Raw genomic sequence first — 17,546 nt, 5'->3', positions numbered from 1 at the left:
AAACTCTTATATTGGTTCCAAGTTGTGCCACGACATAATTCTGAACAAGTAAATAATCATTTCCGATTTTTTTCTGAAAACCATTGGACAATTTACAGTAGGGGTATTTTTTACAGATTTCAGAAGGTAGTTTATCCGGTAAGCTCATAACGAGTTTGGATTTTAGGGGGCACGCCGTACTACGGCCCATCTAGGGCACTACTTGAAGCCACTTGGCTCGCTTATTCGTCCGTCCGGTCCGCGCAATGAGCGCAGATCAACTTATTCCCAGTGTTTGCAATCATCGGAACAGTACATATAATAAACGTTTGAGGCAGAGCTTTGGAGAAGCTAGGATTGGTCAAGCATGTTGAGGGAAGGCTTCCGAATGAAAAAGAGATGTAAAGCTGCTGTGAGTGAACAAAAAGCGTTAAGGAATAGGGTAGTTTCCTTCATCAAAGAAAACGAAAGGCATTGATTGCGATTCGTTACCCACCATTAGTGTATTCATAATATACAAAGTATTTGGTTTTGTAAATACCGGTTTAGACGAATGGCAACATGGTCAATTTTTATCCTCATATGAAAAAGGCCAGATTGGCGCCCATGCGATGCCACTCCACGTGACGTCACAGGGACCTAGTTTCTACACGAGAGGATAGGAGTTTTGCATCGTATGAGATTACCAATGCATGCATGAGGCACAGAGCTCAGGGAAACATCTCTTAATTATCTACATAATACCCTGCGAGCCACCTCTAGGGTGTTTGGCAGGGGGAATCACCTGTCATCGCGAATCGCGGGGGAATCACTTAATAATCACCTATTAAAACTGCCTGTGGTCGGAAAGTTTCCTTCGTTTGATGGGGTATCAATAATCCTTATTTAAGCCAAGCGCTACCACCTAGCAGGGTACTCAGCCACCTGCTAGCATCCTGCGTCGTATCAGCGCTCAGAGCCTCACCCCAAGGTCACCTCACTTGCGGCAGCGGGAAACAGAACGACGTCACACGGACTTTTTCCCGTAATTCCTACTTAGCCGTCGCGTTTTCGCGCGCTTGAAATTTTTCACTTTTCATTTAATCGCGAAAAATAGATATCGTCAGTTAAAAATCTAAAAGCGTGAAATTCGTACTCCAGGAGTAAGAATCTTTCGATTTAGGCAATAAAAAAAATAATAGGAAACCCCATTAAGGAATTTTTCTGGGAGTCGCTTTGCTCAACGGGTAGGTATAGAAATTCCGTTTTATGCCTACGATTATTCCATCGATCGTTATAACTATCGTGCATTCACACAACGATGGTTAAAACATGTGCTTCCCTCTAGTGCTGACATCTAAAGTGAACGGGAAACTGACGGTTAGCAAAGCTGTTGAGGTATGGAGGGCTAAGATATTGCGGTTTTCAACGTGTATTTAACGCATAATTTTTCTTCCACTCATATTTTTCCTTGCTTGGACAAATCCATGAAAAAATAGAGCGATGGGAGCTTCACAAACTTTTCGTCCTTCTCTTGTCGCTTCCTCTTCCGGTTTCGCAGCGCCTAACCATCGTGAAGTGGCAACGTTAGAAACTACGTGAACTATTGTCCGGACGTGCACTCACACAACTAGTTGTGCCAACTATCGTTAGGACATTCGCTGGGACAATCGCAATCGGAACGAGGCATTAACCCCGAACAATAAATACCAGGGGTGGGACTTGGCTTGCGAATTGCCCTTTCTTTCGCTTACAATTAGTAAACGGCGTATGTCCTAACATACCCACCCCCTCGCCAACACGCCTTTCGAGGTGGATTGAATGGTATTTCGACGCAGAGAATTTGCACAGAATAACACGGAAAAGTTAAGATTTCGAAAAATTATATCAAATCGAATATAAGTTTCGGTTAACAGTCCAGAGATACGGGAGCTGAAAGCGCATTTAGTGGCCGCCTCGAAAGAATCCTTTATAACAATTGATAACACTCGTGCCAAATCTTTCGAAATAGTGTCACCTGACGACCACGAACTCACCACGTGAACCCACGGGACTCGTCAACAACTGGCAACCTAGCATTCCACTTTATGTACGAGTCACGGCAATCACAATCACCATCGCCCTTCGTGAGTCATCCGGCGCACATCAACGCGACTCGATACCGAAGGTGGATGCAACGGTCATCCCTGGCCTCTGAGAGCCCATATCAACATTGAATAAGATTAATTTATTGCTCCAATTAAAATACAATACATAAAAAACTTTATTATATGGCTTGAGGTAGATTCTATAGTTTACACAATGTAGAACCCAGCAGTAATTACTTACGCCTTCAAAATTTCACTCAAAATATAGCCATAGCCTTCGAGTGAAAGTATTTAAAAAAAATAATGAATTAACCAAAAAACGAGGAAGTTACAAGTACAATAAACAAAAATTATCTCACAATGTTTTAAGAACGTAAAATTTAACAGTGGAAAAATAATTTAAATTACGGTTTTCTTTTTACAATATCATAAAAAGCATGAAATCATTATAAAATATCTACGCCAAGGTGATAAAATTGTCAGTCACTCACCTCTATGCAATAAATAAAAATACCCTTCAATTCCCCGACGTCGCTCGGTAAATTGATAAGTTCTGGGCCTAATAAACAAAAACAATCTTTTGAATAATGACAAATTTGGATTTGACACATGAAATTCAGTGCTTATGCGCGCGTAAAAAACATTTTACTGCACAAAACACATTTTGGCAAGTTATCTCAAACCAACCTTCGGGTTGAATGACTGATTGTGAGTGAGAGAGCGACTCAACGCCCATAAAATACGCAGTGGTGCATATATGCTAAAACCCTGCAGGACGGAGAAGTTGAATTTTGGAAGACTGGAAATATCTCTCTCACCAGTGGATGACGAATATTCCCGGTCTTCCTTCAAACATGAATTGACTCACTGCAGACACTAACCTGGTGTCAGCTGAAATGATAATGAATGTCCAGCGTCAGTGCATTTAAAAGGAAATGTTCGTTCATTTTTCCTGGAATCTTGTTTTAAGTTTCCGATGCACGGGGAGGCACATGACGAGCGGGCGAGAGCAAACAATCTCACGGCAGCAGCAGCAGCGAGGTTAGCAACGCAAACACGGAGTGGGAAGGGATTGGCCAGCCAAGGCGAATAGACGCGTGCACGCGACCCTCGCTCATCGTCCATCGCCAGCCCGTTTCATTTGCGCCAATTTAGTCTACCTATCGCTCTTCATCGCTTTACAAAAATGTGCGCCGCGGGGCGAGAAAATGAATGAATGGTCGCATTGAATAGAGAGACAACTAGCTGAACACTGAAATAGGAATAACACTGAAAAGCGATGAATCCGATGGATGGAAACCAATTCGGTCTCAATCAATCGCCCTAATTATGAGTTCTGTCCACGAGATAGTCAGCGACGCGAGTGGCGACTTTTGTAAACCTATTTAAACAACTGTCAACACTCAATTGGTGGTTGACAACGCTCCATCATTGGCCGAACTCTCCACCGTGTATAATATATGTATATCACAGTGTGTACTATCCGAGTGCGATGCCATCATTTGCGAATGGCAGGAGATCCCCTTTTTGAGGTGCAGCTCGCGAGAAGCGGCTTGAAAGTAAGCAGCGGGCGATTAGGTCGAGCGGTGGCGGGTCCCCGTGCAAAAACGTGGACACTTAGGAAGGAAGACGAGAGAAGACTGGAAAAGTTCGAGATATGGGTGTGGAGAAGAATGGAGAAAGTGAAGTGGACGGATGGGGAGGAGGAACGATGAAGTGCTGGACATGGTGGGTGAGGAGAGACAGATTCTAGATGAGATGTGGAGGACAAACAAGGCATATGGAAAAGGTAAAGAAGGTGAGAAAGAGAAGAAATACGTAGGTGTGAAAACATAAGCTGATAGGAGAATTGGGTGGAGAGGTGAGTCAAACCAATCACGATATTGTGGACCAATGATGATGGTGATGACGGAGGAGACAGAAGGTATGTATGAACGGAGTACTTAGCGGGTAGGGGATGTTGAAAAAAGTGTTAGAGGGAAGAATGTTGGGTAAACGAGGGAGAGGAAGGAGGATAATTGGAAGTTAAAATTCATGCGAGACCTCAATGATCTGCTCAACATCGCCCATGTTGATGGTTAAGAGATGATACCTCTAGAATAAGATAGACTGTCCTTCTTAGTAAACGAGAGGAGGGCAGACCAGAACGTATGCTTGGAATGAATGAATCTTTAAGACACAGAGAAAGGAAGGCTATCCTGAGACTCTAACAAGAGGAATTACGTCTGCGGCGGTGTAAAGACGACGCGACGGTGAGAAAGATAATAATTTGTTTTATCTAAACCTGACGTAAGCCAATCAATAAGGCTACCCTAGTGGACCATACCATGGTCTTAGACTGGATTAAATGTGTGTGGGAATCGCGTCCTTACTACGGCTGGGGACCATGCTGGTTCTCGACAGATTTCGTGGGCATCTTAAAGAACCTGTGAAGCGAAGGCTGCAAGAAGGTAATACCGACTAGGTGATAATTCCAGTTGGCATGGCTAGCGTGATGCAGACGTTAGCATAAATAGAGCATTCACAGCGAACATGTACAGAGAGTGGATGGCAAGCGCGATGCATGCAGAAACTCTCTCGGGAAAAATGAAGAAAAAAACAGTTGACACAGATTTGAGAATGGATTTTGCATTCATGGAAAATGATTCCCGAGGATTTAGTCCTAAAAATCTTTAAGAAACGTCGCATTCCTAATTAACTTGACTGAGACGAAGACAGTGAGGTATGGGACAGTGAAAGTGAGGACGTAATTTTCCCCGACCTTAGCGGCAGTGACCAAAACTAAAAAAAAAAAACTCTTACAATAAAAATATTCATCAGTGATTCTATTTCCACGAGTTTATTGTCATTATTTTCATAATATAATAGATGCTATCACATTGAGGTCAGTTTTTCCGAGTGCTACGAAGTCGTTCTGGTATATTCCTTGCCCACACCTTCTGCGCAGAGAGCAGACGAAACCACTGCCGCCAGGCTAAGGTAAGGACGGCAATCTCCTTTCATTTGTTATTTCGCCCGAGGACTTCCGTAATTGAATAATAACGGGTTGAAATCGTAGGTAGTTCTCAAGATTTTTTAGTTGGATATCAGGGTGACCATATCGATTATATGTAGCCCAATAAATTCATGTGAAAGATGTACATTATCACTAAACTTAGGCGAATCGTTTCAATTAAAAGATTTTAAATTCATTTTATGACAAAATTATACCGGATTAAGGGCTAAAAATTGAATTTTTGATAAAATAATTTTTTTCCTCACGAGTCAGCCCAAAATTGGGGTTGCGCGGGGGGGCGGCTTACACGAGTAAATTCGTATTTAATTAATCTACCACAATTAGTATATTAAAGATTAGCGAAAATTTTCTACGAATACTTACTTCATTTTCCGTTCACGACCGGTTTCAATAAATTTTATTCTATTACCTTCAGGTGATTTACATACAAAGTGCATTGAAACCGGTGGTACAAGACTCCCACCAGAGCCTGAAGCAACTTTCACCATTCAACCGACGTCATTCCATGTCAACTTAAAAGGCCGTTTTACACCGTGAATGATCATTAGAATTAAATACATTCGCCGTGACCGCTTGAATGATTTCGGCGAATTTTCTGCGCAGTAATAATGCGCACTGGTGCGACTATCGATAGTGTATGTCGATTCTAACGATATTTCCGACCGTTTCTGACAACATGACTTGTTTAGGAAGTCGCAGACGACGGAATGCTCCAGACGAAATAAACAATTCCATCTGTCGGCTGTGGCTGAGCATACTCTGAGTGAACCTGGACACGACATCAACTGGGAAGAAACAAAAGTCATCGCCAGAGAATCCCGATATTTTCCGAGGATCATCCGAGAGGCGATTGAAATATCTAAACATCCTCATAATTTCAATCGAGAGGATAGCTACCAACTCCACAGTACGTGGAAGAGACTCTTCGCCCCATACCACTATGCTATTGGCCGCAAGGCGACCAATCAGGGAGAGCATACACCACTGGGCTGCCTATATAACGGCGGCCAAAACACGGCATAATCACTTCGACCTGAAGACTCCTGCTGGAATGCTGGAGAAACTGTTGTCCCCAACGCAACCACTAAGCGGTGAAACCCGGAATATGCAGCCTACAGTAGCAGGGCACCGCGGAAGCCTTCGCACCGACGGAATGCTTCGTTTAGATGTGCGCTTGAATACATTTTGGTATTGCTTTGACTTTCGGTGGGATATGACGTAGACGTTATGTGTAGATACGTATAACGTAGAGGGTATGACGTTGCAGGGGAAGAAAGTGGACTCTGACATTCATGGGCTAGTTTATGGGGTTTACCCCTTGTCAAATAGGCAACACTATGAGATTGTGATTTCCTTGTTGGGCCAGTATGATATAACGGCTCGATTTCGTTGGAATGTATTCACCGAGTAAACAGAGATTTTGTCATTAATGAATGGGACTCTTAACCCAAAATTTAGCATTAAAATCATGAAAAATCGTCAGTTTAATAATTGTAAATTAGACAAAATAAAGACGCAATCGAGGAGAAAAACGACGTGTTTATTCATTAAATATCCCGAATGTTATTTCCGAATTACCCAGTTTAGACAATTGATATTTGTGGATTTATGTTCTCTCAAAGTACATATTAATTATTTGAGCTATCGCTTGCGTTACTATGCTTCCAAAGTTTTTATATATGATCTTAAAATTACGAGTTGGTACCAATGGCAAGACGGACGCAGTGCGCCCATATCATTCACGGAATAATTTAAGCAAATTAGAACATGCTTGAAATTTCATTCGAATGCAGGAAATCCTTTTTACACGGTGAATGATGGTCATTCGCAAGATCATTGGGATGAAAAATTCACCGTGTAACCCGGAGGTGAAAGGGATAGAGAGAGTAAGAGTGTGTGGAGCCGCACAGTGATTAACAGCACTGGGATGTCTTCTTGAAGAGGAAAGAGGCACGCCGGCAGCTATAGAGATATAATCCATCGTTAGTTAATGTAAGTTGACGCTCAAAATATATTAATTCCGTCTGTACTTCAAATATATCGCAGACATAGATTTTTCAACAATTCCTCTTCATTGGGATTAACGAATTTATATTAATGTTGCGAACGTAGATAGTGAACTAGTTCCTGAATAGAAGAATGTTTCCTATGGATTTTAGGCGACTGATGTCATCAAATTTAAACACACCTTATTTCAATAAAATATTGTCCGAGACCTATAAAACACATTAAACATATCTGAAGCTTAAAGTATCTTTTAATTTAAAAATATATCTTGCTCAAGGTAATTTTATAATTTTCACTTGTTTCGGGAGTGAAGGGAGGCGACTACGCAGGGATCTCCACTGGCAGAGGCAACCAACCACCAGAGGCTTACATCCCTCCGAAGGCCAGAGCCAACCACGCTCAACTAAAAACACGACAGCGGCCAATCAATTAACAATCTGGTGGAAGCGATCTTCGCACCCGAATTGAGGCACTCGAGCAGATTCTCGCGGCAGCGTGTCTAAAGGCCGTTTTACACGGGGCACGGAATTGCGCTGGTCAGAACTGCATTAATTTCTAAAATGGCGTGGAATTGCGCGAATGTATAAGCGAAATCAGAACGGGCTATTTTGCCATCTCATGTCCAAGCATTCTTGCATGTGTTCTAGCAATTCACCGCTTTACACGACGCAATTTTGACTGCGCCTTCGTACACCCGTCAGTTTGTGCAAGTACGTGCCCCGTGTAAAACGGCCTTGAATAAAGCTCAGCTGTATCTAGAGGCAATGGAGAGAGAGAGAGAGAGAGAGAAAAAGAGGGAGGGGGTGGACCACACGCTCTGTGCTCACCACCACTCAATACGCCCGGGCGTTGAGGGTGCCAACCTCCTAGGAAAGTGACAAGACTTTACATGCGAAGCGGAAGTAAACATCCGAAGGAACACTCGCGGACAATCATGGAAAGCGGAAGCGTCGTATGAGCGAGGCGCCGAAAATTTATAAATAAATGACTAACACCCCACGCTCCTTGGATATTCGTGTGCAAAGGGGGGATTACTCCTAACACTGTGCATCTCTCACATTTATTTCATTCTTTACGCAACGTGAATAGGGACGGCTTTCGAGGCTACTGCAACGCGTTGAGCAAATGGAAACGTTTTACCACATGATATGTAGTCGGTCGACAGCTCAAGTATTTTGCTCCAACATGGAAGGGAAGGCAGGAGAGAAAATTGAAGGGATGATTTTTACGCTCTATGCGTACATTATCTACTAAACATGGATTTGTAGTTTTACGAAAAGATACGACTTGAAAACAAATTTTTCGTACATAACAAAATCGTAAATTCATATTCAAAATTTCGACTAAATTTTCAAGAAAAGCGATTCCATTCATTGTGTGGCAGGAGGGAAAGAATATAATCAGCATGAAGCTTGAAAATCAGTCTGTAAACTGCTTCCCCTCTTTGCCGCCCTACGCGATCTTATGCCGCAAGCGAATCATGTTGATCGGACTGTTATTCTTATACACTGGTAATATTTAAAAAATATTGGTAAAATACAGAATACTTAATTTCATCTTGATATTTTTGCTTATCCTCGAACACCGCCATCAAAGGAACAATATTAACATGCTAGCATGCAGTTGCAAATAAGTACTAAAGTAATGCTCATTGAATGTATGGACATCAGTTGATAGCTTTGAAGATTCCATAAATAGTTCAATAAATATTCATAGCCACATGTATGGGAACTTGGAAACACGTTTTTGTTTCCCAAGAACACTGTTAAATATACAGAAGCAAAATAAAAGTAACAACAGTCACGCCTGTATTTCAAATAGTAAAATTATCGACCAAAAGTTGCATTCACGCAACCAATGAAAATTAATGGGTTTAACCTCGTTTATTTCCCGCTAACTTCTACGCAACAGATATTTATTTCTCCCATTTTCATTTTCAGATGGACTAATTATAATTATTTCAAAGACTAATTACCGTAATTAACTCACATAAACCTTTCAACCCTTCCCTACCACCATAAGAGCACAACAGAGTCGTATAACCATCGCATGCTAATACCTTAACTATCAAAGTCTCCGTGGAAATATTAAAGATAGTGCCCTTTCTCTATGAAACTTTCATCAACTGCATCAGGAATTTCTGTTGCGAGCTAATGCTTCCCGAACCTCAAAATATGCCCGATGCGAAGTAGGCTCAAATATATATATATGAAATACCGTTTTCATTCTAAGCTACGTCAGTGAGAACCTACGTCAGTGAGTTAACAAAAGCTTGGAAAATTTAAGAATGGACCTGGGAGCCAACATTGAGGCTCCTTTCGTCGCACTTAAAATAAAATTACGAGTGATAATATGAATACCATGAACATTGAACATGCATGCATAAATGTTCATGATGAATTCATTGCGGATAGTTTTTGCAATTCGTTGTAATAATATTTAAATAGCCAAGCGAATTGTGTAGAAATTAACATTCGAGCTTATATACGAAGCACAAACTTGAAGATTCATCGACAGTACGTAAACAAGAAGAATTAATGCAATTTAAATATTCAGTACGTATGCTACGATTATTTAATTATGATAAAGTCGATTTCATTTCATTGTTAGCTATTATTTCATTTTAAAGTACATCATTTTACTGCTATAACCTTTGAAAAACAATTGGCCGTAGAGATGCGCACGTTATTACGGAGTGTAATACAGATTGCCCGGTTTTGGAGACGGTGGAATTTTATTCCGACCCTGCTATTCGCCGTCCAGAATACTGAGTTGCACCCCCGCTACAGAAACGTTAGAGAATTACGCTTCCAGTGGAATCGAAACATTGATTTCAACGTTTAGAATACCGTATAGCAACAGGGGCGGAATATTCATGATTATTACGCTTTCTCCCATAATATTGGCAAATAGCCCGGTGTAATTCCATCCAGAATAGTAGCCAAGGAGAGTAAACCTTAGCGGTTCGGAAACGTGGACGTTGAGGAAGGAAGACGAGGAGAGATTAGAAGCGTTCGAAATGTGGGTGTGTAGAAGGTGACGAGGACGGGTAGGAAGATGAAGTGCTGGGCATGGTGGGCGATGAGCAAGCGAAAAAGGAGGGGATGCTAAGAAAAGAGAAGGGTGCCTAAAGATAGGATAAATGATGAAAGGCTGCACAGAGCTCTGAAGAGGACAGTCCATGATGGGAGTGCAGACGACCACGGCGATCCCCACCCACACCTTCCTTCGCCGGCAGATTATTTATATGAAAAATAAATTGTTTGGGTTTTCAAGACTATTTCAGCGCCCGTTGGAGATTACGATCATTTCTGATACGACGTATATGGCTGCTGTGGGCGCAGCAAACAGACATTATGTCCCTCGTTATAATGTTTCACCATCAATCTGGAACACCGCGAGTATATTATTCCCTGAGCAGCCCAAACGTGACACGGTTTTCAGTAGCACAGCTGTCGCGAAGGCGGTCCAAAACAACGATATAGTGAGAAAGTTAAGACGCTAGGGCCAACATTTGACCACGGCGATCCATCCAACCGCCTGTTTACATTATCGATAGGGCATTCAGATAACAAAAGCCGAGAGGAATGCGAGGCACACACATCGACGAGAGGTCAACGCCAGGGTCAAGACTTCTTGCGATAAACGTCGCGCTGCTTCAAAGTAATCAGACTAGTGACTCCATACACACACAGACTAAAACTAAGGCAATCCCATTCAGCTCATGGAGGTTCACATACGCAAATCACCGGCAGTCGCTTGATCGGGTCGCTAGGAAGGCTGCAATCCACAACCGCGGCGGGACACACTCCGGAAAACAAGTGAAGAGCGGCGTCCGAAAGCGCATCGATTGCTATGCACGGCACACGCCAGAAGGGGGCGTGTCGCGTGCGATGTCGAGGAGCGACTGCAATTGCGTCAGGGCCGTGGATGGGAAGTGACACAATGAGGAGAAGATGAGAGATGCTCAACAAGGCGCACGAGAGCAAGAAGATAACGATCCGAACAATCACAACATATCGATGCAGCCGAACGGATCTTAGCGGAGATGATAGAACTTCAAACACACTTACTCACTCACTCCTTAACAGCGAATAGACTGCAGACGACACAAACAACAAGGGTTGCTCGCAGCGCCTCTCCCCATCAGGTGGTGAGGACGCCAGCGCCGCGACGCGGAGTCGCCTACATACTAGAGGCAATGATGCAAATGAATCTCGTGGCTCGAAAGGTGCTGCACCCTGGCGGCCCAAGATAAGAACTATCACCCACTCTCTCCATCGTCATGACAACGAAAGGGGGGCGGCATAGGCTGTGGCGGGGGGAGGCGGGTAGCTATTTCCGATACCAGTGTGACGTGAGAATGGACATCGCCCACGGAATAGTTGAGAATTTTAGTTTGAGGGGGTGGGGAAGGAGTTCCAAAGCCCCCTCGACCCATAGGCCCCCAAGTGAATTCGGGCCAAAGGAACGCTTTTTAATGGGATAAGGCGATTAAGTTACTTCTCAGCAAGTGTTTCATCATTAATGTCCCTAAGATTGGATTGACGTAACTCCTCACTGTTTTCTTCCATCAGCTAATCTTTTCAACCCACGTGTTTCTTCTCTTTCACATATTTCTTTACCTGTTCCATTTATATCATTCGAGATCTTCCTCACTCTGTCCCTGCCATCCACTTGCTCCTCGACGATTTTGACGAGTTGACTGTGGAGTGAATTTTGACTACCATTTCCGCGTCGTCCAGCACCGCTTCAAGGCCCCTAACCATTAGCTGCATGTGCGATGTGTCACGGCTTACGCTTCTTCTCCCCTTGAAGGGAATACTCCTGTAGAGTTCCTCAAAGCAGAATGAAAGCACTTTTTGAGCCACCTCCGAGAAATCAGTTGTTTGTTTTCAGTTCAGTATTGCAATGCTTTGCTCAATATTCTACGCCCAATAATAGTTTCCCGAGGATTATATTGGAACAACTTGTAACATACTGCAATTGAAAAGAAATGCGAAGCCGATTTAGGTGACGGAATATGTTATGGCCATTTTAAGGTTCAATAATTTCTTTCATGTAGTTATCCGAAGAAATTGATTAATATGGTCAGTAAACGATTTCTTTCATAGTGAAATGAGAGAAGTAAATAGAGTTTTTTGAACTTCATAATGCCTTTAAAACTTAATATTTAATCACAAAGATGATCCATGTGAACGCATATTTGATTAACAACATCAATTAAAAATTAGATCTTTATTAAAATAGATGTATCTGAACTAAGCGTTAAATTTTTTTTCAATTTTATAAACTGACATAAATTGAGAATCAGAGAAGTATTATAAGTTTCACTTATTGAAAAGTTATTTAGGAAACTGGAAAGATTACGGAAATTTGAATGGGTGGAAAGGAACTTCATGGAATTCGACTTTATTTTAGAATTAATAGAAGGGAATGAAATTTATCTATAATTTGTTTCCGTGGTAATCGAATTATTATTAATATTTCCTTGCTATAAGTTGATACATTTCATGGACTGATATACATTTCCTTGTGAATTTCTCGTTCAGGCATAATCAATCAATTGATTCTCGAATTTATTTCTTCTAATTCTAGTGAATATTTCTTTTGTTCAAATCCGATAATTGATGCTAGCTTTCTTTATTAATTCCTGCATAGTGCTCCTTTTCTCTGAAACACACATGCTGTACCTTGCAGTCACCTGTCTACTCCGTTTTTGTGTCCGAATCGTTTTCCGCAAAATATTTAATGTCCACAATTAAACTCATTTACTTTTCTTTTGCTACGTAGACTGCTTCAGAAGTCCATCTTTGATGCACATTTCAATTATGCAACAGTCATGGGAGTAAATCCTTCGTAAGAAAGTGAAAAGAAAATGTCTGCTGCATATGAGGTAAATTTTTTGTAAGCATTACGTGGCTTACTGGAAATATATTTTTTGCTAAGACAATGGGAAAATTCGACCACACACTATAATTCACGGGATGGTAAAAAAAACACTATCGCTCCTCTTCGATGAATAGAGAATACTATAATTTCGGCCATAATATGGGGATGTCGCAATGAATGATAATTCATGTAATTACAAGAATAAAATTTCTTCATTGATAGATAAAGGTAATGAGAAATCATTGATATTTTTAAAAAAGTTAGTTTGTAAATTAGCATAAATGTCTTAAAACCGAATTTCTGACGCAAAATCACCTCGAATAATTGATTGTGAGATTTATTCTATTCCTTAACCTATGTTGAGTGCTAAAAGTAATCAAAAGTAGGGATTAAATAAATAGCGGAAAACGCGAACAGTCCAATATTTCTATGACTTCGAAATAACATCAGTTCCATAATAATGATGAAATATTTTTAAATTGCATGCACAGTGCTCATTTTGTTGGAAACTTTAAGGGTAAGTCTAACCTCTGTTAACTTAACCAATTGCTCAATGTTTCTGATGAAATACATACGCAGACGCCCAAATTTACCCGATTGAGAACTACTGAGTTTGGGTGGCTTGATGTTCTGCCTTCGCTCAGCTCTGCAGAACTACCGAGGAATTTTCCCTTGAAATGAGGGAGGAGTAGTAGGCCATGACACATCGCACATGCAGCTAATGGTTAGGGGCCTTGAAGCGGTGCTGGATGACGCGGAAATGGTAGTCAAAATTCACTCCACAGTCAACTGCCCAAATGGCTATGCAATATGGTGGTTGAATTTCAACAAATAAATAAGCGCGTAAGAATTCAATAGTCATACAACATTTTATGGACCTATTGATAGCTATTGCGAAGTTTTAAGATCAGAAAAATGTTTACAGTGTGTGTGTGTGCAGCATCAAATTATCCGTCACTGACACTTGATCCGTGGAACCTCTGATTCGAAGCATGATACTTTACCCACTACACCACCGGAACGATTGAGTTCTAAGGCAGTCTCAATGCCCAATATGTCGGCTGTGTCCAATGATGTCCCGACGAGAGTAGATTCCATTCTAGGTGAATCGAGGGCGAATCATACTTCGGAGAATATGGCGAAGAATTCGTAGCTGGATCTTTTGCGCCTTGTCATAATGCGACGGGTATGATTATTTCCCCGGTATAAGGGGTATATAGCTTTTAAAACTCCCGGTTGTATGAGAGCATTACGAGGGCAAAATTTTGGAAGACAAATAATTCCTGAACTGGCCGCTCTCAGACGCCAACGAGCTTTGCGTTAATTTTTGCCACTGTACTTATCAGACCCTCATGTCTCAAGATATGTCCTATAAGGTTGTTCCGTCTCCAAGTCAAGGTTGTCATAAGGATTTTTCTCTCTCCAACACTTCTTAGATTTTCCTCATTATTAACTCGGTAAATCCATATGAACTTTTCTTTCATTTCATGCTTCTGTAGCACCCCATTTCGAAAGCCTCTAACCTAAATTCCTCCGCAGCTGTAATTTCCCATTCCTTACACCCGTAGAGAAGCACGTGTAAATGTAACTTCTGATAAACTGTTTAATTTCCTCTACGATAAAAATATCCCGCTATAAGTAGGTATTTCTTTTGACGGAATTCTCTCCTCGCCTGGGCTATTCTACAGCTGATTTCTTTCTTGTTTCCACCACCGCTAGTAATTCTGCTAGCCAACTGACATAATTAATTTACTAGCAAATACAATATAAAATTTTTCGAATTGAAAGTTTTACCTGCTACCTGCAAGCAGGATACTCTGCTACCTGCTAGTAGCCTGCATCGCAGCGGCGCACATATACTCGCCCCAAGGTAACCTCACACGGCGACAGCGGGAACCAGAATGACGACAAACGGGCTTTTCCCAGCATTCATACTTACTCGTCGCGTTTTCGCGCGCTTGAAAATGCTCACTTTTCATTCAATCGCGAACAATAGATATCGTCATTTAAAAATCTATAAGCGTGAAATACGTACTACAGGAGCAATAATATTTCTATTAAGTAAGGATGGGTCGAATAGCAGATTTCTCGATCTCGAGTTCGAATATTAAATAATTGCTCGAATACTCGAGTACCTCGAATTTCGAATAGCTCGAATACTAAACGATGAATGCGGAAAAATTTGACTTGGTTGCCTATGCAGCAGGAAACCCAAGTTTTGGCGTGTAATTGTGATTTCTTTTAAAGGATTCAAACTGGAATTTAGCTGATTAATAGAATATTTTAATTTTAAGGAAACAATTTGGGCATATAGTTGATTCAACTAACATCTCTTTCAAATATTCTAAGGGGACACACCACCTCGCGAAAAAAATGATCGCATGCCGTCTCGGCATGTAGGGGAGACCGGGGCACGTTGGCCCGATTTTTTTACATTTTTAAATATTTTTTATTTATGCATAGTTAACTTTATTAAATTATTGCTAAATTATAGAACAGTCTTTCTAAATCTGGATGGAAATAATTAAACATGAATATATGAGTTATAAATTTAAAAAAACAAATAAATACTGGGCATATGACAGGCGGGCCAATCTGCCCCTACATCGGGGCAAGTTGGCCCAGCGGCTGGGGCACGTTGGCCCATGTGTTTTTTGATAAGCTAAACTAGTATGATTTTAGGAAATCAAAATAAAACTAATAGTTATCAAGAAATATATTTAAGTATATGTAACCATTTTACTAAAACAACGGGAAAGCTTTAAATTATTAGGATTTCTGGCGTGCTAATACAAACCGGTTGACTTTTGTGACTGTCCAGATACAAAGGATCAGCACAATTATTGCTCTTGTGAAATAGTACGCGGATTTCATTGTTCACACATGTCTAACGAGCACAACGCTTACAATTTGTGCACTAAATACATGGTGCTCCAGGCTGACCGTCGAAAAAGGCACACTTTAGGCACAGTGAATCTTCATCTTCCTATGTCGGACGAGCGTATTTTATTTTTTAGCTCCAGTTGACATGCGTTACATTGCGATACTATGTTACGTTCAAATAGATGTCTGTCTTCACCACTGCGCTTATATTTTAGTAGCCTCTGTGAATTTAATTGACTCTTTGTGTGTGATAAGTTGAGACGCAACCCAACGCTCCCAAAGACGACTAGTCGCAGACCCAGCGGAACCTCTGGAGTTGACTATTGATGCAAACTTACCCTCAAATGTAACAGAAAATAATCCATGTAAGAGAGGAAGGGGTAATCCAGCTTTCGAGCTCAATTTAAATTGTAATCCAAATCTTCCTACTGATGAGGTAATCAAATGCGTAAGTCCACTCGACTTTTTTTTCATTTTTCTCGGATGAACTGCTTAAGCACATTTGCATAAACAGTGACTTATATGCTAACCAGAAAAATTTAAATCTAGCTTTGGAGAAGGAGGAACGTATGACATGATAAAGTCAGATAATATGACATGCTACGATAAATACCCTAATAAACGTATGTGTTGGTCCAAAAAGGTAACAAAACTTAACAAAAGGTACTTCCCCACATTCTTGTTGGCAAGCATACATTGTAACCGATTTGAAACAATATTAAGTCATTTACACCTGAATGACAGCTCAATTGATGATGGAGGTGACATTTTTGACGAAAAAATGCATAGGACGGGGCATGTTGGCCCGGGTGGCCAACGTGCCCCGTCATCGCTGGGCCAACCTGCCCCATTGCCATGTTTACAATAAACTCTATTCGTTACAAAACTCACTGCAGCAATTTAGATTGTATGCCACACAGAAGTTATCCTTAAACTATGAGCTTTAATTATAGTACTCAACTATTGGGCCCAAATTGATCAAAACTTAAAAAACACACATTTTACCTGGGAGTAGAATTTTACTGAAACACGCGCAAATACAATTAACCGCTACAACTTGTCAAAAAATGCTCCGCCAGTCATAATGGTGTTGTGGAGAAAGGGGAAGTGTGCTACCAACCTTCTGATAGATTCCTAGCACGATTCAGTGTCTATTAGTGATGGGCAAAGTCGATCATTTTAGTGATTCAATCATTTTGACTCGAGTCACATAAGTGATTCAATCAATTGATTCAATCACTATGATCGAAAAGACTCAAATCAAGATTCAATCACTATATGATCGAAAAGACTCAAATCAAGATTCAATCACTATGATCGAAAAGACTCAAATCAAGATTCAATCACTATGATCGAAAAGACTCAAAGGAGTCATGATTGAAAAGACTCAAAAGGAATCATGATCGGAAAGACTCAATCAATGGATGTAATAAATCACTTTGAATAATCGAATAAATACTGCCTCATCTGCGAATAGCATTGGTAACGCTGACTGCTATCCATATTATCATTTCATATTCTATTTTAATTGTGAATTCCTAGATGAGTAAATTAGATTGCAAAAATGAAGGAAGCAGTGTCATGAAAATATTTGGGAAGGCGAAACTACCACAGTTTCTTAACACTAATAAAATAATTTCTAACTATAGTTGATCAAAATATAACACAAAATACACCACACACTATGCATGAATCTGATCTGC

General features: G+C 40.9%; 1 protein-coding gene across 4 annotated transcripts in view; it reads right to left on the bottom strand.

The window, feature by feature from the left end:
• Window positions 1-17,546, bottom strand: part of LOC124158457 (rho guanine nucleotide exchange factor 10-like protein) — a 173,396-nt gene that overhangs the window by 53,266 nt on the left and 102,584 nt on the right. Inside the window, exon 1 of one of the 4 annotated variants that reach the window (XM_046533549.1) lies at window positions 2,927-3,185. The exons of the other annotated variants lie outside the window; for them this stretch is intronic. Within the exon in view, the coding sequence (XP_046389505.1) occupies window positions 2,927-3,170 (244 nt within the window). The 5' untranslated portion in view covers window positions 3,171-3,185. Of the gene's footprint in view, window positions 1-2,926; window positions 3,186-17,546 lie in introns of those variants that run through there. 4 annotated transcript variants of the gene reach the window in all.

Source organism: Ischnura elegans, chromosome 5, assembly GCF_921293095.1.
Source record: "Ischnura elegans chromosome 5, ioIscEleg1.1, whole genome shotgun sequence".
In the NCBI taxonomy this organism is placed as follows: domain Eukaryota; kingdom Metazoa; phylum Arthropoda; class Insecta; order Odonata; family Coenagrionidae; genus Ischnura; species Ischnura elegans.
This window is presented reverse-complemented; position numbering and strand designations above follow the sequence as displayed.